General features: G+C 47.7%; 1 protein-coding gene across 1 annotated transcript; it reads left to right on the top strand.

Annotated features, from left to right (window-relative positions):
* The first annotated feature begins 6,185 nt into the window (after positions 1 to 6,185).
* On the top strand, positions 6,186 to 18,033 carry LOC115182259 (GPALPP motifs-containing protein 1). Its single transcript, XM_029743878.1, has 7 exons — positions 6,186 to 6,353; positions 6,535 to 6,691; positions 6,813 to 6,941; positions 9,752 to 10,016; positions 12,746 to 12,910; positions 13,290 to 13,385; positions 16,957 to 18,033. Exons 1-7 carry the CDS (start codon positions 6,269 to 6,271, stop codon positions 17,173 to 17,175), a joined length of 1,116 nt encoding a protein of 371 aa, XP_029599738.1. The 5' UTR covers positions 6,186 to 6,268; the 3' UTR covers positions 17,176 to 18,033.
* The last annotated feature ends 7,793 nt before the right edge of the window (positions 18,034 to 25,826 follow it).

Raw genomic sequence — 25,826 nt, 5'->3', positions numbered from 1 at the left:
CATGCAGAATATTTTAAAATGGTGGTTACTGTTGCATGACTTTAAGTGTCATGAAAGCATAGAGGTGTCAATGAAGTCTGGTACCATGTTGATACAATCCAGTCAGTACCAGAGACTAGAACCACGAGGATATACAGGACCGACCATCCATGATATCTGTACTACAGATTAAACCACGAGGATATACAGGACCGACCATCCATGATATCTGTATTCCAGATTAAACCACGAGGATATACAGGACCGACCATCCATGATATCTGTATTACAGATTAAACCACGAGGATATACAGGACCGACCATCCATGATATCTGTATTCCAGATTAAACCACGAGGATATACAGGACCGACCATCCATGATATCTGTATTCCAGATTAAACCACGAGGATATACAGGACCGACCGACCATCCATGATATCTGTATTCCAGATTAAACCACGAGGATATACAGGACCGACCATCCATGATATCTGTATTCCAGATTAAACCACGAGGATATACAGGACCGACCATCCATGATATCTGTATTACAGATTAAACCATGAAGATATACAGGACCGACCATCCATGATATCTGTATTACAGATTAAACCACGAGGATATACAGGACCGACCATCCATGATATCTGTATTACAGATTAAACCACGAGGATATACAGGACCGACCATCCATGATATCTGTATTACAGATTAAACCACGAGGATATACAGGACCGACCATCCATGATATCTGTATTCCAGATTAAACCACGAGGATATACAGGACCGACCATCCATGATATCTGTATTCCAGATTAAACCACGAGGATATACAGGACCGACCATCCATGATATCTGTATTACAGATTAAACCACGAGGATATACAGGACCGACCATCCATGATATCTGTATTACAGATTAAACCACGAGGATATACAGGACCGACCATCCATGATATCTGTATTACAGATTAAACCACGAGGATATACAGGACCGACCATCCATGATATCTGTATTCCAGATTAAACCACGAGGATATACAGGACCGACCATCCATGATATCTGTATTACAGATTAAACCACGAGGATATACAGGACCGACCATCCATGATATCTGTATTACAGATTAAACCACGAGGATATACAGGACCCGACCATCCATGATATCTGTATTACAGATTAAACCACGAGGATATACAGGACCGACCATCCATGATATCTGTATTCCAGATTAAACCACGAGGATATACAGGACCGACCATCCATGATATCTGTATTCCAGATTAAACCACGAGGATATACAGGACCGACCATCCATGATATCTGTATTACAGATTAAACCACGAGGATATACAGGACCGACCATCCATGATATCTGTATTCCAGATTAAACCACGAGGATATACAGGACCGACCATCCATGATATCTGTATTCCAGATTAAACCACGAGGATATACAGGACCGACCATCCATGATATCTGTATTACAGATTAAACCACGAGGATATACAGGACCGACCATCCATGATATCTGTATTCCAGATTAAACCACGAGGATATACAGGACCGACCATCCATGATATCTGTATTACAGATTAAACCACGAGGATATACAGGACCGACCATCCATGATATCTGTATTACAGATTAAACCACGAGGATATACAGGACCGACCATCCATGATATCTGTATTACAGATTAAACCATGAGGATATACAGGACCGACCATCCATGATATCTGTATTACAGATTAAACCACGAGGATATACAGGACCGACCATCCATGATATCTGTATTACAGATTAAACCACGAAGATATACAGGACCGACCATCCATGATATCTGTATTACAGATTAAACCACGAGGATATACAGGACCGACCATCCATGATATCTGTATTACAGATTAAACCATGAGGATATACAGGACTGACCATCCATGATATCTGTATTACAGATTAAACCACGAGGATATACAGGACCGACCATCCATGATATCTGTATTACAGATTAAACCATGAGGATATAGACTGTTCCTTTACATTTAGACTGTTTACAAACATTGGAGTAAAACAAGATTATATTTTGGGTTCTGATGGGGTACGGCGACCGAACAGAGTTCACGGGTACGACAGCCGAACTGAGGTCACGGGTACGACAGCCGAACTGAGGTCACGGGTACGACAGCCGAACAGAGGTCACGGGTACGGCAGCGGAACAGAGGTCACGGGTACGACAGCGGAACAGAGTTCACGGGTACGACAGCCGAACAGAGTTCACGGGTACGACAGCGGAACAGAGGTCACGGGTACGACAGCGGAACAGAGTTCACGGGTACGACAGCGGAACAGAGTTCACGGGTACGACAGCGGAACAGAGTTCACGGGTACGACAGCGGAACAGAGTTCACGGGTACGACAGCGGAACAGAGTTCACGGGTACGACAGCGGAACAGAGTTCACGGGTACGGCAGCGGAACAGAGTTCACGGGTACGGCAGCGGAACAGAGTTCACGGGTACGGCAGCGGAACAGAGGTCACGGGTACGGCAGCGGAACAGAGTTCACGGGTACGACAGCGGAACAGAGTTCACGGGTACGACAGTGGAACAGAGGTCACGGGTACGACAGCGGAACAGAGTTCACGGGTACGACAGCGGAACAGAGTTCACGGGTACGGCAGCGGAACAGAGGTCACGGGTACGGCAGCGGAACAGAGTTCACGGGTACGGCAGCGGAACAGAGGTCACGGGTACGGCAGCGGAACAGAGTTCTGAGGTAACTTGGTAACGTAATCTGTCAGTTTTAAACAGCACCAGATGTGAGGTGACTTGGTAACGTAATCTGTCAGTTTTAAACAGCACCAGATGTGAGGTAACTTGGTAACGTAATCTGTCAGTTTTAAACAGCACCAGATGTGAGGTGACTTGGTAACGTAATCTGTCAGTTTTAAACAGCACCAGATGTGAGGTAACTTGGTAACGTAATCTGTCAGTCTCACCACCCAGAGAGGTCGTGACCCGTGGTCGTTCTTCAGCAACATCTGCAGCCGGTAGTCTTTAGCCCCGTACTCATCCAGCTTGATGGCCGACTCATCCACCGTTTTACCGGCCGCTGCAGGGATGGCCTCCTGGGACTCACTGCCCATCGCCTCCTCCTCATCCTCCTCTTCATCATACACACGCTTCTTAGAAGACTTCCTCTCTGGAAGACGACAGACAGACAGACAGACAGACAGACAGAGACAGACAGGGAGAGGGAGACAGGAGGGAGGAAGAGAGAGAGAGAGACAGGAGGGAGGAAGAGAGACAGGAGGGAGGAAGAGAGACAGGAGGGAGGAAGAGAGACAGGAGGGAGGAAGAGAGACAGGAGGGAGGAAGAGAGACAGAGAAAGAGAGACAGAGACAAGAGGGAGGGAGGGAGACAGAGACAGGAGGGAGGGAGGAAGAGAGACAGAGACAAGAGGGAGGGAGGGAGGGAGGAAGAGAGACAGAGACAGGAGGGGTGTAATTAAGGATAAATTGGCTGAGCCGTGAGTCTTACAACTGGGACACTCGGTGAGACATGTCCATCACCAAAGAGAAAGACAGTTGATAGAAGATGACATTGTTCTGAAATCAGCTCTCACTGTAGTGTCCCTGTGACTAAAATATGTTTTAATCACAGTGATTGCTCCTCTCAGAGAGTGCTATTGTCAGACACAGGCAGCTGACAGCCTGTTAACGAAACGGTGAATTTCATTGAATTCTATGTCGGGCAGAAATGAGTATTTAGATCAGAAAAGTTTCCTCTCTCAACCGATACAAGTCAGAATGTTGAATTAAATTATATTTTAAATTGACTTTACTAGTTGTCTGTGCGGTCGGGCCTTTTGGTGGTAGGAACGTGAGACAACATCCACAGGAAAGTAGAATTACAACAACTTTTCAAAGTGATGGATTCTATCAACCTGAAGCCACGAGACGAAAATAGACGCACACATGCCGAGCTCGTGATTACATTATATATTTTATTTAACCTTTATTTAAACCTTATCTAACCTTTATTTAACCTTTATCTAACCTTTATTTAACCTTTATTTAACCATGCAAGTCAGTTCAGAACAAATTATTATTATTAACAATATTTACAATGACGCACTTACATGGTTCTGTCCATGTGACAAGGACGTCACGCTGCTTGCTTAGCAAGTACCACTTCCTCCTGATTGGGCACATAGCTGGCGCGAATTTAGGACCTCTCTGCCTTGTTAACTAGCAACACCTGACCAGCCTCCTGAAGCATCTTGCCAGTTGGAGCCATGGAAAACACTTCTGGCTGAGGAGCACGTTTGACACTACGCTGGAGGGGACACTTCCGGCTGAGGAGCACGTTTGACCCTACGCTGTTCAGGGACACTTCAGGCTGAGGAGCACGTTTGACACTACGCTGTTCGGGGACACTTCAGGCTGAGGAGTACGTTTGACACTACGCTGTTCAGGGACACTTCAGGCTGAGGAGCACGTTTGACACTACGCTGTTCAGGGACACTTCAGGCTGAGGAGTACGTTTGACACTACGCTGTTCAGGGACACTTCAGGCTGAGGAGCACGTTTGACACTACGCTGTTCAGCGACACTTCAGGCTGAGGAGCACGTTTTACACTACGCTGTTCAGGGACACTTCAGGCTGAGGAGCACGTTTGACACTACGCTGTTCAGGGACACTTCAGGCTGAGGAGCACGTTTGACACTACGCTGTTCGGGGACACTTCTGGCTGAGGAGCACGTTTGACACTACGCTGTTCAGGGACACTTCAGGCTGAGGAGCACGTTTGACACTACGCTGTTCGGGGACACTTCCGGCTGAGGAGCACGTTTGACACTACGCTGTTCGGGGGACACTTCCGGCTGAGGAGCACGTTCCTCATGTTTCAGGTGACAGACATCTGAATGTTCTACCAGCAACTTTGAAAAGTTGATTTAATTCTACTTTCCTGTGGATATATTGTCTCACATTCCTACCTGTAAAACAAACAAAACACTGCACAGACAAACGGCAAAGTACGTTCAGATGTAGTTTTATTCAACATTCTGGTTTTGTAGAGGTCGTTAGTGGGAACGTCCCTGATCCAAACGCTCACGTCTGTCCGACGTCGGGTCTCCAGACTAAGGCAGTCTGCAGCATCTTGAAGTTAGTCTGTTTTTCCAGCTCCTATACTACTACTATAGGTACTAGCTAGCTACTATACTATGCTATAGGTACTAGCTAGCTACTATACTATAGGTACTAGCTAGCTACTATACTATGCTATAGGTACTAGCTAGCTACTATACTATAGGTACTTGCTAGCTACTATACTATGCTATAGGTACTAGCTAGCTACTATACTACTACTATACTATAGGTACTAGCTAGCTACTATACTATGCTATAGGTACTAGCTAGCTACTATACTATAGGTACTAGCTAGCTACTATACTACTACTATAGGTTCTTGCTAGCTACTATGCTATGCTATATGTACTAGCTAGCTACTATACTATGCTATATGTACTAGCTAGCTACTATACTACTACTACAGGTATTAGCTAGCTACTATACTACTACACTATAAGTATTAGCTAGGTAGAATGGTTAGGTAGTGGTACACAGAATGCATGTCTGTCTCCCATACCTCAGCATCATGCTATATGTACTATCTAGCTACTATACTACTACTACAGGTATTAGCTAGGTAGAATGGTTAGGTAGTGTTAGAATGCATGTCTGTCTCCCATGCCTCAGCATCATGCTATATGTACTATCTAGCTACTATACTACTACTACAGGTATTAGCTAGGTAGAATGGTTAGGTAGTGTTAGGATGCATGTCTGTCTCCCATGCCTCAGCATCATGCTATAATTACCATCACAACATCGACTGATACCGCAAAATGAGCTGGAGTAATAAATAATTCACTTTCCGGAACATCTAGATACTCACCCCGGTCTCCCCTATCTTTCTTCCCCATGATATTATTATTATTAGCTTGTTCCGAAAAAACAACTTGCTTCGTCAAACCATGATAAACGAAGATGAGAAACACTTAGAAGCAACTGCGATGCGACCGACTCGTTTTCCTCCTTGTGTGGAAATGATCATGTGACCAACGAATTCCGCTTGTTGATTGGATGTCGGTATTGTTTACTTCCGGTGGTAGAGGTCAGATTACATTTCCGGGTTTCGGTGTCGGGTTTTTTTTTTTTCTTCCGTTGTCGTCGAGGTGTTTATTGTTGTAAAAATAGGTCATTAATAATCGGTAATCATGTCAGATGAGGATTTAATCGGACCTGCTTTACCTCCGTCGTTCAGAAAAAGCAGCAGTGATGATTCTGATGATGAGGAAGGATGTGAGTAAAGTTAGTAGTGGTTTAAATCCACATGATTTTTTTAGACCAGTGTCATCAGATACTATGCTGTCATATCCACGGCTTAGTTATCTTTCTGCTTTATACTGTATTGTTCAATGGAAAAAGCCAGTGTCTGTTTTTTGGTGTTTTCCTACCTAAGATGTGCTGTCTTCTCCAATAGTTGCAGGTCCTGCTCTGCCTCCCGGATACAAACCGGAGTTGCTCTCCAGCTCGGAGGATGACTTTGTCCAGGAGGAGGTGGACGTGGTGATGAAGAGACGAAACAAGACGAGCAGCAGACACGGTAGAGGGACGACCAGGGATGGACCCACCGCAGAGTAACACATTTACACTCACTTCTACATTTCAAACTAACATCAAACACCTTCATTTCCTCATTATTTGTGAAGGAAAGCGTGTGTAAAATGCCTGAAATGGACTGTCTGCATCATTCTGTAGGAAACAGCACAGAGTAGAAGAGGCGGTGAGTAGAAGGCTTGGGGATGATGATGATGATGATGATGATGATGGTTTCTTCGGACCAGCTCTTCCTCCTGGGTTCTCAAACCCACAGGCTTCACCAGAGAGGTAACCAAGACAACACAACTAGATCTCCCTGCTTCAAACAGACATATTAAAATGATATGTCAGCTAGTTCTCTCTGCTTTAAACAGACATATTAAAATGATATGTCAGCTGGTGCTCTCTCTGCTTTAAACAGACATATTAAATGATATGTCAGCTAGTTCTCTCTGCTTTAAACAGACATATTAAATGATATGTCAGCCAGTCCTCTCTGCTTTAAACAGACATATTAAAATGATATGTCAGCTAGTTCTCTCTGCTTTAAACAGACATATTAAATGATATGTCAGCCAGTCCTCTCTGCTTTAAACAGACATATTAAAATGATATGTCAGCTAGTTCTCTCTGCTTTAAACAGACATATTAAATGATATGTCAGCTAGTTCTCTCTGCTTTAAACAGACATATTAAAATGATATGTCAGCTAGTTCTCTCTGCTTTAAACAGACATATTAAATGATATGTCAGCTAGTCCTCTCTGCTTTAAACAGACATATTAAATGATATGTCAGCTAGTTCTCTCTGCTTTAAACAGACATATTAAATGATATGTCAGCTAGTCCTCTCTGCTTTAAACAGACATATTAAATGATATGTCAGCTAGTCCTCTCTGCTTTAAACAGACATATTAAATGATATGTCAGCTAGTCCTCTCTGCTTTAAACAGACATATTAAATGATATGTCAGCTAGTTCTCTCTGCTTTAAACAGACATATTAAATGATATGTCAGCTAGTCCTCTGCTTTAAACATACATATTAAATGATATGTCAGCTAGTTCTCTCTGCTTTAAACAGACATATTAAATGATATGTCAGCTTGTTCTCTCTGCTTTAAACAGACATATGAAATGATATGTCAGTTAGTTCTCTCTGCTTTAAACAGACATATTGTCCTCTCTGCTTTAAACAGACATATTAAATGATATGTCAGCTAGTTATCTCTGCTTTAAACAGACATATTAGATGATATGTCAGCTAGTCCTCTCTGCTTTAAACAGACATATTAAATGATATGTCAGCTAGTTCTCTCTGCTTTCAACAGACATATTAAATGATATGTCAGCCAGTCCTCTCTGCTTTAAACAGACATATTAAATGATATGTCAGCTAGTCCTCTCTGCTTTAAACAGACATATTAAAATTATATGTCAGCTAGTTCTCTCTGCTTTAAACAGACATATTAAATGATATGTCAGCTAGTTCTCTCTGCTTTAAACAGACATATTAAATGATATGTCAGCTAGTCCTCTCTGCTTTAAACATACATATTAAATGATATGTCAGCTAGTTCTCTCTGCTTTAAACAGACATATTAAATGATATGTCAGCTAGTCCTCTCTGCTTTAAACAGACATATTAAATGATATGTCAGCTAGTCCTCTCTGCTTTAAACAGACATATTAAATGATATGTCAGCTAGTCCTCTCTGCTTTAAACAGACATATTAAATGATATGTCAGCTAGTTCTCTCTGCTTTAAACAGACATATTAAATGATATGTCAGCTAGTCCTCTCTGCTTTAAACAGACATTAAATGATATGGCAGCTAGTCCTCTCTGCTTTAAACAGACATATTAAATGATATGTCAGCTAGTCCTCTCATCATTTAATATGTCTGTTTAAAGCAGAGAGGACTAGCTGACATATCATTTAATATGTCTGTTTAAAGCAATGTCAGTTAGTCCTCTCTGCTTTAAACAGACATATTAAATGATATGTCAGCTAGTCCTCTCTGCTTTAAACAGACATATTAAATGATATGTCAGCTAGTCCTCTCTGCTTTAAACAGACATATTAAATGATATGTCAGCTAGTTCTCTCTGCTTTAAACAGACATATTAAATGATATGTCAGCTTGTTCTCTCTGCTTTAAACAGACATATTAAATGATATGTCAGTTAGTTCTCTCTGCTTTAAACAGACATATTGTCCTCTCTGCTTTAAACAGTCATATTAAATGATATGTCAGCTAGTTATCTCTGCTTTAAACAGACATATTAGATGATATGTCAGCTAGTCCTCTCTGCTTTAAACAGACATATTAAATGATATATCAGCTTGTTCTCTCTGCTTTAAACAGACATATTAAAATGATATGTCAGCTAGTTCTCTCTGCTTTAAACAGACATATTAAATGATATGTCAGCTAGTCGTCTCTGCTTTAAACAGACATATTAAATTATATGTCGGCTAGTTGTCTCTCTGCTTTAAACAGACATATTAAATGATATGTCAGCTAGTCCTCTCTGCTTTAAACAGACATATTAAATGATATGTCGGCTAGTTCTCTCTGCTTTAAACAGACATATTAAATGATATGTCGGCTAGTTCTCTCTGCTTTAAACAGACATATTAAATGATATGTCAGCTTGTTCTCTCTGCTTTAAACAGACATAATAAATAATATGTCAGCTAGTTCTCTCTGCTTTAAACAGACATATTAAATGATATGTCAGCTAGTCCTCTCTGCTTTAAACAGACATATTAAATGATATGTCAGCTAGTCCTCTCTGCTTTAAACAGACATATTAAATGATATGTCAGCTAGTCGTCTCTGCTTTAAACAGACATATTAAATGATATGTCGGCTAGTTGTCTCTCTGCTTTAAACAGATATATTAAATGATATGTCAGCTAGTCCTCTCTGCTTTAAACAGACATATTAAATAATATGTCAGCTAGTTCTCTCTGCTTTAAACAGACATATTAAATGATATGTCAGCCAGTCATGCATGTATTTTCCAATAAGTTGTCTAAACGTATTTATTGGTTTGTGTCGAGTTGATTGTTTCTCTTATCTACCTCCCCTAGGCCAGCTGTATTGGGCCCAGCCTTACCCCCAGGATTTCACAGACCGGTATCTGATGATGAAGATGATGATGATGATGGTGAGGATGATTTCCCTCGGCCAGCCCTGCCACCGGGCTACACAGCAGAACCCTCCAGCAGTGATGAAGAGGAGGAGGATGAAGAGGTGATCGGGCCCATGCCTGCTCAAGGTGCCATCCGGGACTCCGTGGCTTTGGACATCGAACGCAGAGCTCAGAAGATGAAGGACAGACTGACAGGAGCAGATGTGAGAACCTCACCGCCACTTATTCTACATCCAGACTCTTATTCTACGTCTAGACTCTTATTCTACGTTCTTATTCTACGTCCAGACTCTTATTCTACATCCAGACTCTTATTCTACGTCTAGACTCTTATTCTACGTTCTTATTCTACGTCCAGACTCTTATTCTACGTCCAGACTCTTATTCTACATCCAGACTCTTATTCTACATCCAGACTCTTGTTCTACGTCCAGACTCTTATTCTACGTCCAGACTCTTGTTCTACGTCCAGACTCTTGTTCTACATCCAGACTCTTGTTCTACATCCAGACTCTTATTCTACGTCTAGACTCTTATTCTACGTTCTTATTCTACGTCCAGACTCTTGTTCTACGTCCAGACTCTTGTTCTACGTCCAGACTCTTGTTCTACGTCCAGACTCTTGTTCTACGTCCAGACTCTCGTTCTACGTCCAGACTCTTATTCTACGTTCTTATTCTACGTCCAGACTGTTCTACGTCCATACTCTTGTTCTACGTTCTTATTCTACGTCCAGACTCTTGTTCTACGTTCTTATTCTACGTCCAGACTCTTGTTCTACGTTCTTATTCTACGTCCAGACTCTTGTTCTACGTCCAGACTCTTGTTCTACGTCCAGACTCTTGTTCTACGTCCAGACTCTTATTCTACGTTCTTATTCTACGTCCAGACTCTTATTCTACGTTCTTATTCTACGTCCAGACTCTCTTTCTACGTCCAGACTCTTATTCTACGTTCTTATTCTATGTCCAGACTCTTGTTCTATGTCCAGACTCTCGTTCCACGTCCAGACTCTTGTTCTACGTTCTTATTCTACGTCCAGACTCTTATTCTACGTCCAGACTGGTGGGGTTGCATCATTAGTGGGGGACGACATGTTTACTGTTGTTTACTGTTGAGTTGTTTACTGTTGAGTTGTTTCCTGTTGAGTTGTTTCCTGTTGAGTTGTTTACCGTTGAGTTGTTTACCGTTGAGTTGTTTACCGTTGAGTTGTTTACCGATGAGTTGTTTACCGATGAGTTGTTTACCGATGAGTTGTTTACTGTTGAGTTGTTTACTGTTGAGTTGTTTACTGTTGAGTTGTTTACTGATGAACTGACCAGTAATTCGTTCATCTTTATGGTGCTTGACTCCGCCACCAGGTGGCGCCCTTAGGAACATGCTCATTGGGTGATTATCATACGTTGTGTTCAATCGTGCAAAACGTTTTTTTTTTTTACTGTTTAATAGGACAAATTTTAATTCCTCTAATTTCAAATCATTTTCCCCACGTTTGTTCCTACTGAACTGACCCCAGGTCAGATGTACTGGGGTGTGTTGGTAGAATGAGTTAACAGCCTCCTAATGAACAGACCCCAGGTCAGATGGTAGAATGAGTTGTCAGCCTCCTAATGAACTGACCCCAGGTCAGATGGTAGAATGAGTTGACAGCCTCCTAATGAACAGACCCCAGGTCAGATGGTAGAATGAGTTAAACAGCCTCCTAATGAACTGACCCCAGGTCAGATGGTAGAATGAGTTGTCAGCCTCCTAATGAACAGACCCCAGGTCAGATGGTAGAATGAGTTGTCAGCCTCCTAATGAACAGACCCCAGGTCAGATGGTAGAATGAGTTGTCAGCCTCCTAATGAACAGACCCCAGGTCAGATGGTAGAATGAGTTGTCAGCCTCCTAATGAACAGACCCCAGGTCAGATGGTAGAATGAGTTGTCAGCCTCCTAATGAACTGACCCCAGGTCAGATGGTAGAATGAGTTGTCAGTCTCCTAATGAACTGACCCCAGGTCAGATGGTAGAATGAGTTAACAGCCTCCTAATGAACTGACCCCAGGTCAAATGGTAGAATGAGTTGTCAGCCTCCTAATGAACAGACCCCAGGTCAGATGGTAGAATGAGTTGACAGCCTCCTAATGAACAGACCCCAGGTCAGATGGTAGAATGAGTTGACAGCCTCCTAATGAACTGACCCCAGGTCAGATGGTAGAATGAGTTGACAGCCTCCTAATGAACAGACCCCAGGTCAGATGGTAGAATGAGTTGTCAGCCTCCTAATGAACAGACCCCAGGTCAGATGGTAGAATGAGTTGACAGCCTCCTAATGAACTGACCCCAGGTCAGATGGTAGAATGAGTTGTCAGCCTCCTAATGAACAGACCCCAGGTCAGATGGTAGAATGAGTTGACAGCCTCCTAATGAACTGACCCCAGGTCAGATGGTAGAATGAGTTGTCAGCCTCCTAATGAACTGACCCCAGGTCAGATGGTAGAATGAGTTGACAGCCTCCTAATGAACTGACCCCAGGTCAGATGGTAGAATGAGTTGACAGCCTCCTAATGAACAGACCCCAGGTCAGATGGTAGAATGAGTTAACAGCCTCCTAATGAACTGACCCCAGGTCAGATGGTAGAATGAGTTGTCAGCCTCCTAATGAACAGACCCCAGGTCAGATGGTAGAATGAGTTGTCAGCCTCCTAATGAACAGACCCCAGGTCAGATGGTAGAATGAGTTGACAGCCTCCTAATGAACAGACCCCAGGTCAGATGGTAGAATGAGTTGTCAGCCTCCTAATGAACTGACCCCAGGTCAGATGGTAGAATGAGTTGTCAGCCTCCTAATGAACTGACCCCAGGTCAGATGGTAGAATGAGTTAACAGCCTCCTAATGAACAGACCCCAGGAATGAGTTGATCTTATCTGTGATGGTTGATTGACAGAATGGTCCAGATGATGTGGTTCGAGAGACCTGGATGACAGAGCTTCCTCCAACGCTGCAGCACATCGGGCTGGGGGCCAGAACCTTCAAGAAGAGGGCTGGACCGGAGAGCAAGGACCGATCCCTCTGGACCGACACCCCTGCTGATCGAGAACGCAAGCTCAGGGTAGGAAACACTGGTTCTGGTTCTGAACAGTCGACACGTTTGTTGGGATTTCACGCCACTCTACTGACTATATAATTCTCTCTCTGACTGTCTGTCTGTCTCTCTCTGTCTCTGTATCTCTGTCTCTCTATCTGTCTCTCTCTGTCTCTCTATCTGTCTCTATCTGTCTCTATCTGTCTCTATCTGTCTCTATCTGTCTCTCTATCTGTCTCTATCTGTCTCTCTCTGTCTCTCTATCTATCTGTCTCTCTCTGTCTCTCTGTCTCTCTGTCTCTCTGTCTCTCTGTCTGTCTGTCTGTCTGTCTGTCTGTCTGTCTGTCTGTCTGTCTGTCTGTCTGTCTGTCTGTCTGTCTGTCTGTCTGTCTGTCTGTCTCAACAGGAACGTCTGGAGGGAAAGGAGAGTGAAGAAACAGAACCAGTCCCTCAACTGTCTCACAGAGAGTTACAGATGGCTGAGAAAGTGTCCAAATACAACGTAAGTAGTAGAGACTCTTTCTCTGCCCAACGGAGCAACTACATGACCAGGACCTGAATGAAGATCTCACTATGGCATTTACAACCCGGAGACTAGACCCAGATGTCTACCGACCCGGAGACTAGACCCAGACGTCTACCGACCCGGAGACTAGACCCAGATGTCTACCGACCCGGAGACTAGACCTAGATGTCTACCGACCCGGAGACTAGACCCAGATGTCTACCGACCCGGAGACTAGACCGCCGACCCGGAGACTAGACCCAGACGTCTAACCGCCCCGGAGACTAGACCCAGATGTCTAACTGACCCGGAGACTAGACCCAGACGTCTACTGACCCGGAGACTAGACCCAGACGTCTACTGACCCGGAGACTAGACCCAGATGTCTACCGACCCGGAGACTAGACCGCCAACCCGGAGACTAGACCCAGACGTCTAACCGCCCCGGAGACTAGACCCAGATGTCTACCGACCCGGAGACTAGACCCAGATGTCTACCGACCCGGAGACTAGACCCAGATGTCTACTGACCCGGAGACTAGACCCAGACGTCTACCGACCCGGAGACTAGACCCAGATGTCTAACCGACCCGGAGACTAGACCCAGATGTCTACCGACCCGGAGACTAGACCCAGACGTCTACCGACCCGGAGACTAGACCCAGATGTCTACCGACCCGGAGACTAGACCCAGATGTCTACCGACCCGGAGACTAGACCCAGATGTCTACTGACCCGGAGACTAGACCCAGATGTCTACCGCCCCGGAGACTAGACCCAGACGTCTAACCGACCCGGAGACTAGACCCAGACGTCTAACGACCCGGAGACTAGACCCAGACGTCTAACCGACCCGGAGACTAGACCCAGATGTCTACCGACCCGGAGACTAGACCCAGATGTCTACCGACCCGGAGACTAGACCCAGATGTCTACCGACCCGGAGACTAGACCCAGATGTCTACCGACCCGGAGACTAGACCCAGATGTCTACCGACCCGGAGACTAGACCCAGATGTCTACCGACCCGGAGACTAGACCCAGATGTCTACCGACCCGGAGACTAGACCCAGACGTCTACCGACCCGGAGACTAGACCCAGATGTCTACCGACCCGGAGACTAGACCCAGACGTCTACCGACCCGAAGACTAGACCCAGACGTCTAACCGACCCGGAGACTAGACCCAGATGTCTACCGACCCGGAGACTAGACCCAGATGTCTACCGACCCGGAGACTAGACCCAGATGTCTACCGACCCGGAGACTAGACCCAGATGTCTAACCGACCTGGAGACTAGACCCAGACGTCTAACCGACCCGGAGACTAGACCCAGACGTCTACTGACCCGGAGACTAGACCCAGACGTCTACTGACCCGGAGACTAGACCCAGATGTCTACCGACCCGGAGACTAGACCGCCGACCCGGAGACTAGACCCAGACGTCTAACCGCCCCGGAGACTAGACCCAGATGTCTAACTGACCCGGAGACTAGACCCAGACGTCTACTGACCCGGAGACTAGACCCAGACGTCTACTGACCCGGAGACTAGACCCAGATGTCTACCGACCCGGAGACTAGACCGCCAACCCGGAGACTAGACCCAGACGTCTAACCGCCCCGGAGACTAGACCCAGATGTCTACCGACCCGGAGACTAGACCCAGATGTCTACCGACCCGGAGACTAGACCCAGATGTCTACTGACCCGGAGACTAGACCCAGACGTCTACCGACCCGGAGACTAGACCCAGATGTCTAACCGACCCGGAGACTAGACCCAGATGTCTACCGACCCGGAGACTAGACCCAGACGTCTACCGACCCGGAGACTAGACCCAGATTTCTACCGACCCGGAGACTAGACCCAGATGTCTACCGACCCGGAGAGTAGACCCAGATGTCCACTGACCCGGAGACTAGACCCAGATGTCTACTGACCCGGAGACTAGACCCAGATTTCTACCGACCCGGAGACTAGACCCAGATGTCTACCGACCCGGAGACTAGACCGCTGACCCGGAGACTAGACCCAGACGTCTACCCGACCCGGAGACTAGACCCAGACGTCTACCGACCCGGAGACTAGACCCAGATGTCTACCGACCCGGAGACTAGACCCAGATGTCTACCGACCCGGAGACTAGACCCAGATGTCTACCGACCCGGAGACTAGACCCAGATGTCTACTGACCCGGAGACTAGACCCAGACGTCTACTGACCCGGAGACTAGACCCAGATGTCTACTGACCCGGAGACTAGACCCAGACGTCTACCGACCCAGATGTCTACCGACCCGGAGACTAGACCCAGATGTCTACCGACCCGGAGACTAGACCCAGACGTCTACTGACCCGGAGACTAGACCCAGATGTCTACTGACCCGGAGACTAGACCCAGACGTCTACCGACCCAGATGTCTACTGACCCGGAGACTAGACCGCTGACCCGGAGACTAGACCCAGATGTCTGCCGACCCGGAGACTAGACCCAGATGTCTACCGACCCGGAGACTAGACCCAGATGTCTACCGACCCGGAGACTAGACCCAGATGTCTACCGACCCGGAGACTAGACCCAGATGTCTACCGACCCGGAGACTAGACCCAGATGTCTACCGACCCGGAGACTAGACCCAGATGTCTACCGACCCGGAGACTAGACCCAGATGTCTACCGACCCGGAGACTAGACCCAGATGTCTACCGACCCGGAGACTAGACCCAGATGTCTACCGACCCGGAGACTAGACCCAGATGTCTACCGACCCGGAGACTAGACCCAGATGTCTACCGACCCGGACACTAGACCCAGATGTCTACCGACCCGGAGACTAGACCCAGATGTCTAACTGACCCGGAGACTAGACCCAGATGTCTAACTGACCCGGAGACTAGACCCAGATGTCTACCGACCCGAAGACTAGACTCAGATGTCTACCGACCCGGAGACTAGACCCAGATGTCTACTGACCCGGAGACTAGACCCAGACGTCTACTGACCCGGAGAGATGTCACCTGACCCGGAGACTAGACCCAGATGTCTACTGACCCGGAGACTAGACCCAGATGTCACCTGACCCGGAGACTAGACCCAGATGTCTACCGACCCGGAGACTAGACCCAGATGTCTACTGACCCGGAGACTAGACCCAGATGTCTAACTGACCCGGAGACTAGACCCAGATGTCTAACTGACCCGGAGACTAGACCCAGATGTCTACCGACCCGAAGACTAGACTCAGATGTCTACCGACCCGGAGACTAGACCCAGATGTCTACTGACCCGGAGACTAGACCCAGACGTCTACTGACCCGGAGACTAGACCCAGATGTCACCTGACCCGGAGACTAGACCCAGATGTCTACTGACCCGGAGACTAGACCCAGATGTCACCTGACCCGGAGACTAGACCCAGATGTCTACCGACCCGGAGACTAGACCCAGATGTCTACTGACCCGGAGACTAGACCCAGATGTCACCTGACCCGGAGACTAGACCCAGATGTGTACTGTCCATTAGTTTGTCAAAATGACTTGTGTCTTCCTCTCTCCTCTCTGTTAGGAAACCAAGCGTGGGGAGTCTCTGATCAGTCTCCATGAGAAGCAGCTGAAGAGGAGGAAACTGGACGAGGGAACCAAGCCGGTGGAGAGGCGAGCGTTCGACAGGGACCAGGACTTGCAAGTCAACAAGTTTGATGAAGCTCAGAAACAACGTCTGCTGAAGAAGTCTCAGGAACTCAACACACGCTTCGGACACAGCAAGGAGAAAATGTTCCTCTGAGACAATCCACACAGAATAGCTCAGGATTGGGCATTTTTTGGTCACCTGACCCTTGTCAATTATGATGGGAACGTTCCAGGTTGACTTTTATTGCAGTCCGATTGCTCAGACGATCAGAACACATTGTACTGAAATATGATCTGAGCTGTACTGGTATAACTTGTATGTATTTTGATAAAAGTGTGAATATCAGTTTGATTAGTTAAATTTTAGTAGTCACTCTTATCCAGAGCGACTTACGGTAGTGAGTGCATGCATGTTCTGACTTATTATTTCTCTGTACTGGTTTCCACGTGGGAATCGAACCCACAACCCTTGTGTTGAAAGCTCCAATGTTCTACCAATTGAGCCACACGGGACGTCCCTCGTTCTTTTAGTTTTTAAAGGTCCGATGCGCAGCTGTTTTTTTTTTTATCTTAATAGCAAATAATTTCTGGGGAACAGTTAAGTACATTGCTGTGATTTTGTTTTCAATTAAAACGCTAAAAAATATATAAAAAATAGGTTCTTAGCAAAGAGTCATTTTTCAAGCAAGAATTTTTCTAGGACTGTTTGGGAGTGGTCTGAGTGGGGAGGGGAAAACGATCTGTTATTGGCAGAGAGGTTTGGAACTCTCTTTCTTATTGGTCTACTAACTGGTCTAAACTCCACCCCCACCAAAACAAGGCTGACATTTGACGAGGCCTTAACAAACAGCTCTCACACTAAAAGGGCATTATCATATTTTGTCACAATTTCACAGTATAAATTCCAACCTCCATAATGTGGAACTATATAAAACACCGGAAATCACGTTTTTTTTTACTGGACTGGGCCTATTGTTTGAGGAGCATACACAATAACAAAACTTTTATCACGGCAACTGGTTTGTTAATTATTAACATTAACTGGAAGCTAATTATCCATCATTTCTGGAGAGTGTGTACTCTTATGTGTGTACTTACATTTTTTATTACCATATCATTTTTGTATGTTCTCTATAGTTATGTACTTCAAACAGACCCAATTCAGCACATTTGGGCAGACTCGATACAACATTTTGAACAGTAATGCAATGGTTCATTGGATCAGTCTAAAACTTTGCACATACACTGCTTCCATCTAGTGGCCAAAATCTAAATTGCGCCTAGACTCCTAAGTCATAATGGCTTTTCTCTTGCATTTCAAAGATGGAACAAAACAAAAAAAAATAGAAAAAGCATGTTTTTTTTTTCTTCTTTTCTTTGTATTATCTTTTACCAGATCTAATGTGTTATATTCTCTTACATTCATTTCACATTTCCACAAACTTCAAAGTGTTTCCTTTCAAATCGTATCAATAATATGCACATCCTTGCTTCAGGTCCTGAGCTACAGGCAGTTTGGCTGATTTGGTGATGTCATTTTAGGTGAAAACTCGGGGGGAAAAGGGTCCGATCCCTAAGGTTTTGTCGCTGCACCCTTCCTCTAAAGGCTATGTAGGCTAGTGCTACCCGTTTATATGCTGCTACCATGTTTTTAATTGTCAAGATTTTTCATGTAGCCAATGTTTTTTTAGATACATGTTTTTTTTTTCATTGGTATGCAGGGCCGCCGCCAGGGATTTTTGGGCCCCGGGGAAAGATGTCACATTGGGCCCCACCACCACAGGCCACACCAACCCTGCGCAATTGCTGTAACCGCACACCTCCAGAACCCAATCGACCCATTCAAAGCTTTAAATAACTCTCGATCTGTAACCTCACACCTCCAGAACCCAATCGACCCATTCAAAGCTTTAAATAACTCTCGATCTGTAACCGCACACCTCCAGAACCCAATCGACCCATTCAAAGCTTTAAATAACTCTCGGTCTGTAACCTCACACCTCCAGAACCCAATCGAACCATTCAAAGCTTTAAATAACTCTACCTTTTGCAAGCTTGCAACTCTCTTGTAGTCCCAATATTTACTGTAGGATATGTACTGACAGTGAGCTGTGAAAATATAACACTGTGCAGACATGCATGTAACATTCAGCATACAGTGGAATTCACTATTTGATGCAAGACTGATGCCCTCTATAAGAAATGTGCTCAAGGCTATCTTTCACAGTCTAAATGTCATTTTAAATGGTAAAAATTCTTGAATGGAAAATTCTCTTAACATGAATGAATAACTTAAAATAAATATAACTTAAATATACATTATAACCTCTCCAATTAAAATAAATCAACATAATCATCTATAGAATAATATAACAAACAAAATGATAAAATCAGCAGCAGATCAAATGTATTTATAAAGCCCTTCTTACATCAGCTGATATCTCAAAGTGCTGTACAGAAACTCAGCCTAAAACCCCCAAACAGCAAGCAATGCAGGTGTAGAAGCACGGTGGCTAGGAAAAACTCCCTAGAAAGGCCAGAACCTAGGAAGAAACCTAGAGAGGAACCAGGCTATGAGGGGTGGCCAGTCCTCATCTGGCTGTGCTGGGTGGAGATTAGAAACCTAGAGAGGAACCAGGCTATGAGGGGTTGGCCAGTCCTCTTCTGGCTGTGCTGGGTGGAGATTAGAAACCTAGAGAGGAACCAGGCTATGAGGGGTGGCCAGTCCTCTTCTGGCTGTGCTGGGTGGAGATTAGAAACCTAGAGAGGAACCAGGCTATGAGGGGTGGCCAGTCCTCTTCTGGCTGTGCTGGGTGGAGATTAGAAACCTAGAGAGGAACCAGGCTATGAGGGGTGGCCAGTCCTCTTCTGGCTGTGCTGGGTGGAGATTAGAAACCTAGAGAGGAACCAGGCTCTGAGGGGTGGCCAGTCCTCTTCTGGCTGTGCTGGGTGGAGATTAGAAACCTAGAGAGGAACCAGGCTATGAGGGGTGGCCAGTCCTCTTCTGGCTGTGCTGGGTGGAGATTAGAAACCTAGAGAGGAACCAGGCTATGAGGGGTGGGCCAGTCCTCTTCTGGCTGTGCTGGGTGGAGATTAGAAACCTAGAGAGGAACCAGGCTATGAGGGGTGGCCAGTCCTCTTCTGGCTGTGTGGAGATTATAACAGCACATGGCCAAGATGTTCAAATGTTCATAAATGACCAGCAGGGTCAAATAATAATAATCACAGTAGTTGTCGAGGTTGCAACAGGTCAGCACCTCAGGAGTAAATGTCAGTTGGCTTTTCATAGCTGATCATTCAGAGTATCTCTACCGCTCCTGCTGTTTGAACTAAGTATACATACCAACTAGACAATAAGCAGCTGGAAAAGTGGAAAATGGAAAACAAAATGGAAATGAAAAGGCCTGATGGTGGCGCTAGAGGAAAGGTCAAGAGGTCACCAAATCAATAGGTTTCTTCCACTTGGGGTGTTGATTGTAAACAACAAATTTTATGGTCAATCCAGCCATTACTATGAGATACATCTTGTTCTCAGTCTGTTCTCAGTCTGTTCTCAGCCTGTTCTCAGTTCTTGTTCTCAGTCTGTTCTCAGTTCTTGTTCTCAGTCTGTTCTCAGTTCTTGTTCTCAGCCTGTTCTCAGTTCTTGTTCTCAGCCTGTTCTCAGTTCTTGTTCTCAGTCTGTTCTCAGTCTGTTCTCAGTTCTTGTTCTCAGTCTGTTCTCAGTCTGTGTTCTTGTTCTCAGTCTGTTCTCAGTTCTTGTTCTCAGCCTGTTCTCAGTCTGTTCTCAGTTCTTGTTCTCAGTCTGTTCTCAGTTCTTGTTCTCAGTCTGTTCTCAGTTCTTGTTCTCAGTCTGTTCTCAGTTCTTGTTCTCAGTTTGTTCTCAGTTCTTGTTCTCAGTCTGTTCTCAGTTCTTGTTCTCAGTTCTTGTTCTCAGTCTGTTCTCAGTTCTTGTTCTCAGTCTGTTCTCAGTCTGTGTTCTTGTTCTCAGTCTGTTCTCAGTCTGTTCTCAGCCTGTTCTCAGTCTGTTCTCAGTTCTTGTTCTCAGCCTGTTCTCAGCCTGTTCTCAGTCTGTTCTCAGCCTGTTCTCAGTCTGTTCTCAGCCTGTTCTCAGTCTGTTCTCAGTTCTTGTTCTCAGTTTGTTCTCAGTTCTTGTTCTCAGTTCTTGTTCTCAGTCTGTTCTCAGTTCTTGTTCTCAGTTTGTTCTCAGTCTGTGTTCTTGTTCTCAGTCTGTTCTCAGTCTGTTCTCAGCCTGTTCTCAGTTCTTGTTCTCAGTCTGTTCTCAGTTCTTGTTCTCAGTTCTTGTTCTCAGTCTGTTCTCAGTTTCTGTTCTCAGTTTCTGTTCTCAGTTCTTGTTCTCAGTTCTTGTTCTCAGTCTGTTCTCAGTCTGTTTTCAGTCTGGTCTCAGTTCTTGTTCTCAGTCTGTTCTCAGTCTGTTCTCAGTTCTTGTTCTCAGTTTGTTCTCAGTTCTTGTTCTCAGTTTGTTCTCAGTTCTTGTTCTCAGTTCTTGTTCTCAGTTCTTGTTCTCAGTTCTTGTTCTCAGTCTGTTCTCAGTTCTTGTTCTCAGTCTGTTCTCAGCCTGTTCTCAGTCTGTTCTCAGTCTGTTCTCAGTCTGTTCTCAGTTCTTGTTCTCAGTTCTTGTTCTCAGTCTGTTCTCAGTTCTTGTTCTCAGTCTTGTTCTCAGCCTGTGGGCATCATGTTGTGTAGTGATCCAATATCCATAGCCATGCCATTTAACAGTTATCACTGGCCCTTGCTCAGCTTTACTCACCAAGAGCCCAGTGCCGAGCCTTCTTGCTAGCAAAGTCACTGATTTAAGTATTTGAAGTCCAGCTTTCTAGCTAACTGACTTTCAATGGACAGCATTGCAAGACTGCAAAGCCTGTCCTGGGACATAGTGGACCTCAAATAGTAAAAAAAAAAAAAATCAGTTTTAGCTTACTGAAAGCTCTCTCAACACCAGCAACAGTCACAGGCAGTGTGCAAAATATATGTAAAGCAACGCTCACTTCTCCCAAAAATGCTTTGCAGCTGCATCTTACAAACTGCATTCAGGAGACCAAGAGGGGACAAGTTAGGAGGGGAAGTGGCAGCAGATACAGTGTTCAGGAGACCAAGAGGGGACAAGTTAGGAGGGAAAGTGGCAGCAGATACAGTGTCCAGGTGTCTTACTTCATGTTGAAACTCAGGTGTAAGATCTCTGGAATACTTAATGATCAGTGGATGGCACACAGAAGGGACTTTATCCTCCACTAATCTGACCAACTTTCAGAACAGCAGGAAATGCTTCTATGCATTTTTGCAGTGGTGTGGAACTTAGTGTCCAAGTCACTTATGATGTTGTCCATAGCAGTAAAAACACTGTGTTCTGAAACACCTTTGTTGCACTGTCCTGAGCTGTTTTGTCTTCAGAGGTCTCATCATGGAATCTCTACCTTTTTCCCCTGGTGGCTGTGTTCCTTACTAAATTGAGGTGCAATGTTCATTTGTGTAGCAATCAGTGTTGCCTCAGACAGGAGAGACTCCCAGCCATCTCTAAGAGCCTGCATCTTATCCTTTAAGGCTCTGATAGTGGCTCCCTCTGTGTCAAGTGAGATTTTTCCTGACTGGAGAATCACATTCCTGTCCTCAATAAATTGCAATACCTGCAATTATGTCACCTGACACAATTCAACACAATGCTGCTCACCTCCTTCTTCAGGTGGGAGACAGGGCTGGTTCAGGGGGATGGGGAGACAGGGCTGGTTCAGGGGGATGGGGAGACAGGGCTGGTTCAGGGGGATGGGGAGACAGGGCTGGTTCAGGGGGGATGGGAGGGGAGACAGGGCTGGTTCAGGGGGATGGGGATGGGGGAGACAGGGCGGTTCAGGGGGATGGGGAGACAGGGCTGGTTCAGGGGGATGGGGAGACAGGGCTGGTTCAGGGGGATGGGGAACAAGGGCTGGTTCAGGGGGATGGGGAGACAGGGCTGGTTCAGGGATGGGGAGACAGGGCTGGTCAGGGGGATGGGGAACAGGGCTGGTTCAGGGGGAGGGGGATGGGGAGACAGGGCTGGTTCAGGGGGATGGGAGACAGGGCTGGTTCAGGGGGATGGGGAGACAGGGCTGGTTCAGGGGATGGGGAGACAGGGCTGGTTCAGGGGGATGGGGAGACAGGGCTGGTTCCGGGGATGGGGAGACAGGGCTGGTTCAGGGGGTGGGGATGGAGAGACAGGGCTGGTTCAGGGGGATGGGGAGACAGGGCTGGTTCAGGGGATGGGGATGGAGAGGACAGGGCTGGTTCAGGGGGATGGTGGGACAGCTGGGGAGACAGGGCTGGTTCAGGGGGATGGGGGAGACAGGGCTGGTTCAGGGGGGATGGGGAGACAGGGCTGGTTCAGGGGGATGGGGAGACGGGCTGGGTTCAGGGGGATGGGGAGACAGGGCTGGTTCAGGGGGGATGTGGAGACAGGGCTGGTTCAGGGGGATGGGGAGACAGGGCTGGTTCAGGGGGGGATGGGGGAGACAGGGCTGGGTTCGGGGGGATGGGGAGACAGGGCTGGTTCAGGGGGGATGGGGAGACAGGGCTGGTTCAGGGGGATGTGGATGGGGAGACAGGGCTGGTTCAGGGGATGGGGAGACAGGGCTGGTTGCAGGGGGATGGGGAGACAGGGCTGGGTTCGGGAGATGGGGATGGGGAAGACAGGGCTGGTTCAGGGGGATGGGGAGACAGGGCTGGTTCAGGCGGGGATGGGGAGACAGGGCTGGTTCAGGGGATGGGGAGACAGGGCTGGGTTTCAGGGGTGATGGGGAGACAGGGCTGGTTCAGGGGGATGGGGAGACAGGGCTGGTTCAGGGGGATGGGGAGACAGGGCTGGTTCAGGGGGATGGGGAGACAGGGCTGGTTCAGGGGATGGGGATGGGGAGACAGGGCTGGTTCAGGGGGATGGGGATGGGGAGACAGGGCTGGTTCAGGGGGATGGGGATGGGGAGACAGGGCTGGTTCAGGGGGATGGGGAGACAGGGCTGGTTCAGGGGGATGGGGAGACAGGGCTGGTTCAGGGGGATGGGATGGGGAGACAGGGCTGGTTCAGGGGGATGGGGATGGGGAGACAGGGCTGGTTCAGGGGGATGGGGATGGGGCAGGGCTGGTTCAGGGGGATGGGGAGACAGGGCTGGTTCAGGGGGATGGGAGACAGGGCTGGTTCAGGGGGATGGGGAGACAGGGCTGGTTCAGGGGGATGGGGAGACAGGGCTGGTTCAGGGGATGGGAGACAGGGCTGGTTCAGGGGGATGGGGACAGGGCTGGTTCAGGGGGATGGGGAGACAGGGCTGGTTCAGGGGGATGGGGAGACAGGGCTGGTTCAGGGGGATGGGGATACAGGGCTGGTTCAGGGGGATGGTAGACAAGGCTGGTTCGAGGGGATGGGAGACAGGGCTGGTTCAGGGGGATGGGGGAGACCGGGCGGGTTCAGGGGATGGGGATGGGGGAGGACAGGGCTGGTTCAGGGGTGATGGGGCGGAGAGACAGGGCTGGTCAGGGGATGGGGATGGGGCAGACCAGGGCTGGTTCAGGGGGATGGGGATTGGAGAGACAGGGCTGGTGCAGGGGGATGGGAGACAGGCCTGGTTCAGGGGAATGGGGAGACAGGGCTGGTTCCAGGGGGATGGGGATGGGAGAAGCAGGGCTGGTTCAGGGGGATTGGGGAGACAGGGCTGGATTCAGGGGGGATGGGGAGACAGGGTCTGGTTACAGGGTGGATGGGGATGGGGAGACAGAGAGGGCTGGTTCAGGGGATGATGGGGGAGAAAGGGCTGGTTCAGGGAGGATTGGGTAGACAGGGCTGAGTTCAGGGGGATGGGGAGACAGGCTGGTTCGGGTGATGGGGAGACAGGGGAGACAGGGCTGGTTCAGGGGGATGGGGAGACCAGGGCTGGTTCAGGGGGATGGGGAGACAGGGCTGGTTCCGGGGGATGGGGAGACAGGGCTGGTTCAGGGGGATGGGTAGCAGGGCTGGTTCAGGGGATGGGGATGGGGAGACAGGGCTGGTTCAGGGGGGATGGGGATGGAGAGACAGGGCTGGTTCAGGGGGATGGGAGACAGGGCTGGTTCAGGGGGATGGGGAGACAGGGCTGGTTCCAGGGGGATGGGAAGACAGGGCTGGTTCAGGGGGATGGGAGACAGGGCTGGTTCAGGGGGATGGGGAGACAGGGCTGGTTCAGGGGGATGGGATGGGGAGACAGGGCTGGTTCAGGGGATGGGGGAGACAGGGCTGGTTCAGGGGGATGGGGAGACAGGGCTGGTTCAAGGGGGATGGGAGACAGGGCTGGTTCAGGGGGATGGGAGACAGGCTGTTCAGGGGGATGGGGAGACGGGCTGGTTCAGGGGGATGGGGAGACAGGGCTGGTTCAGGGGGATGGGGAGACAGGGCTGGTTCAGGGGGATGGGGAGACAGGGCTTTGTCAGGGGGATGGGAGACAGGGCTGGTTCAGGGGGATGGGGATGGGGAGACAGGGCTGGTTCAGGGGGATGGGGATGGAGAGACAGGGCTGGTTCAGGGGGATGGGGAGACAGGGCTGGTTCAGGGGGATGGGAGACAGGGCTGGTTCAGGGGGATGGGAAGACAGGGCTGGTTCAGGGGGATGGGGAGACAGGGCTGGTTCAGGGGGATGGGGATGGGGAGACAGGGGCTGTGTTCAGGGGGATGGGGAGGACAGGGCTGGTTCAGGGGGATGGGGAGACAGGGCTGGTTCAGGGGGATGGGGATGGGGGAGACAGGGCTGGTTCAGGGGGATGGGGATGGAGAGACAGGGCTGGTTCAGGGGGGAT

The sequence above is a fragment of the Salmo trutta genome, unplaced genomic scaffold (genome assembly GCF_901001165.1).
Source record: "Salmo trutta unplaced genomic scaffold, fSalTru1.1, whole genome shotgun sequence".
NCBI lineage: Eukaryota > Metazoa > Chordata > Actinopteri > Salmoniformes > Salmonidae > Salmo > Salmo trutta.
The sequence above is the reverse complement of the archived record's forward strand: the minus strand, read 5'-3'. Positions and strand labels throughout refer to the sequence as shown.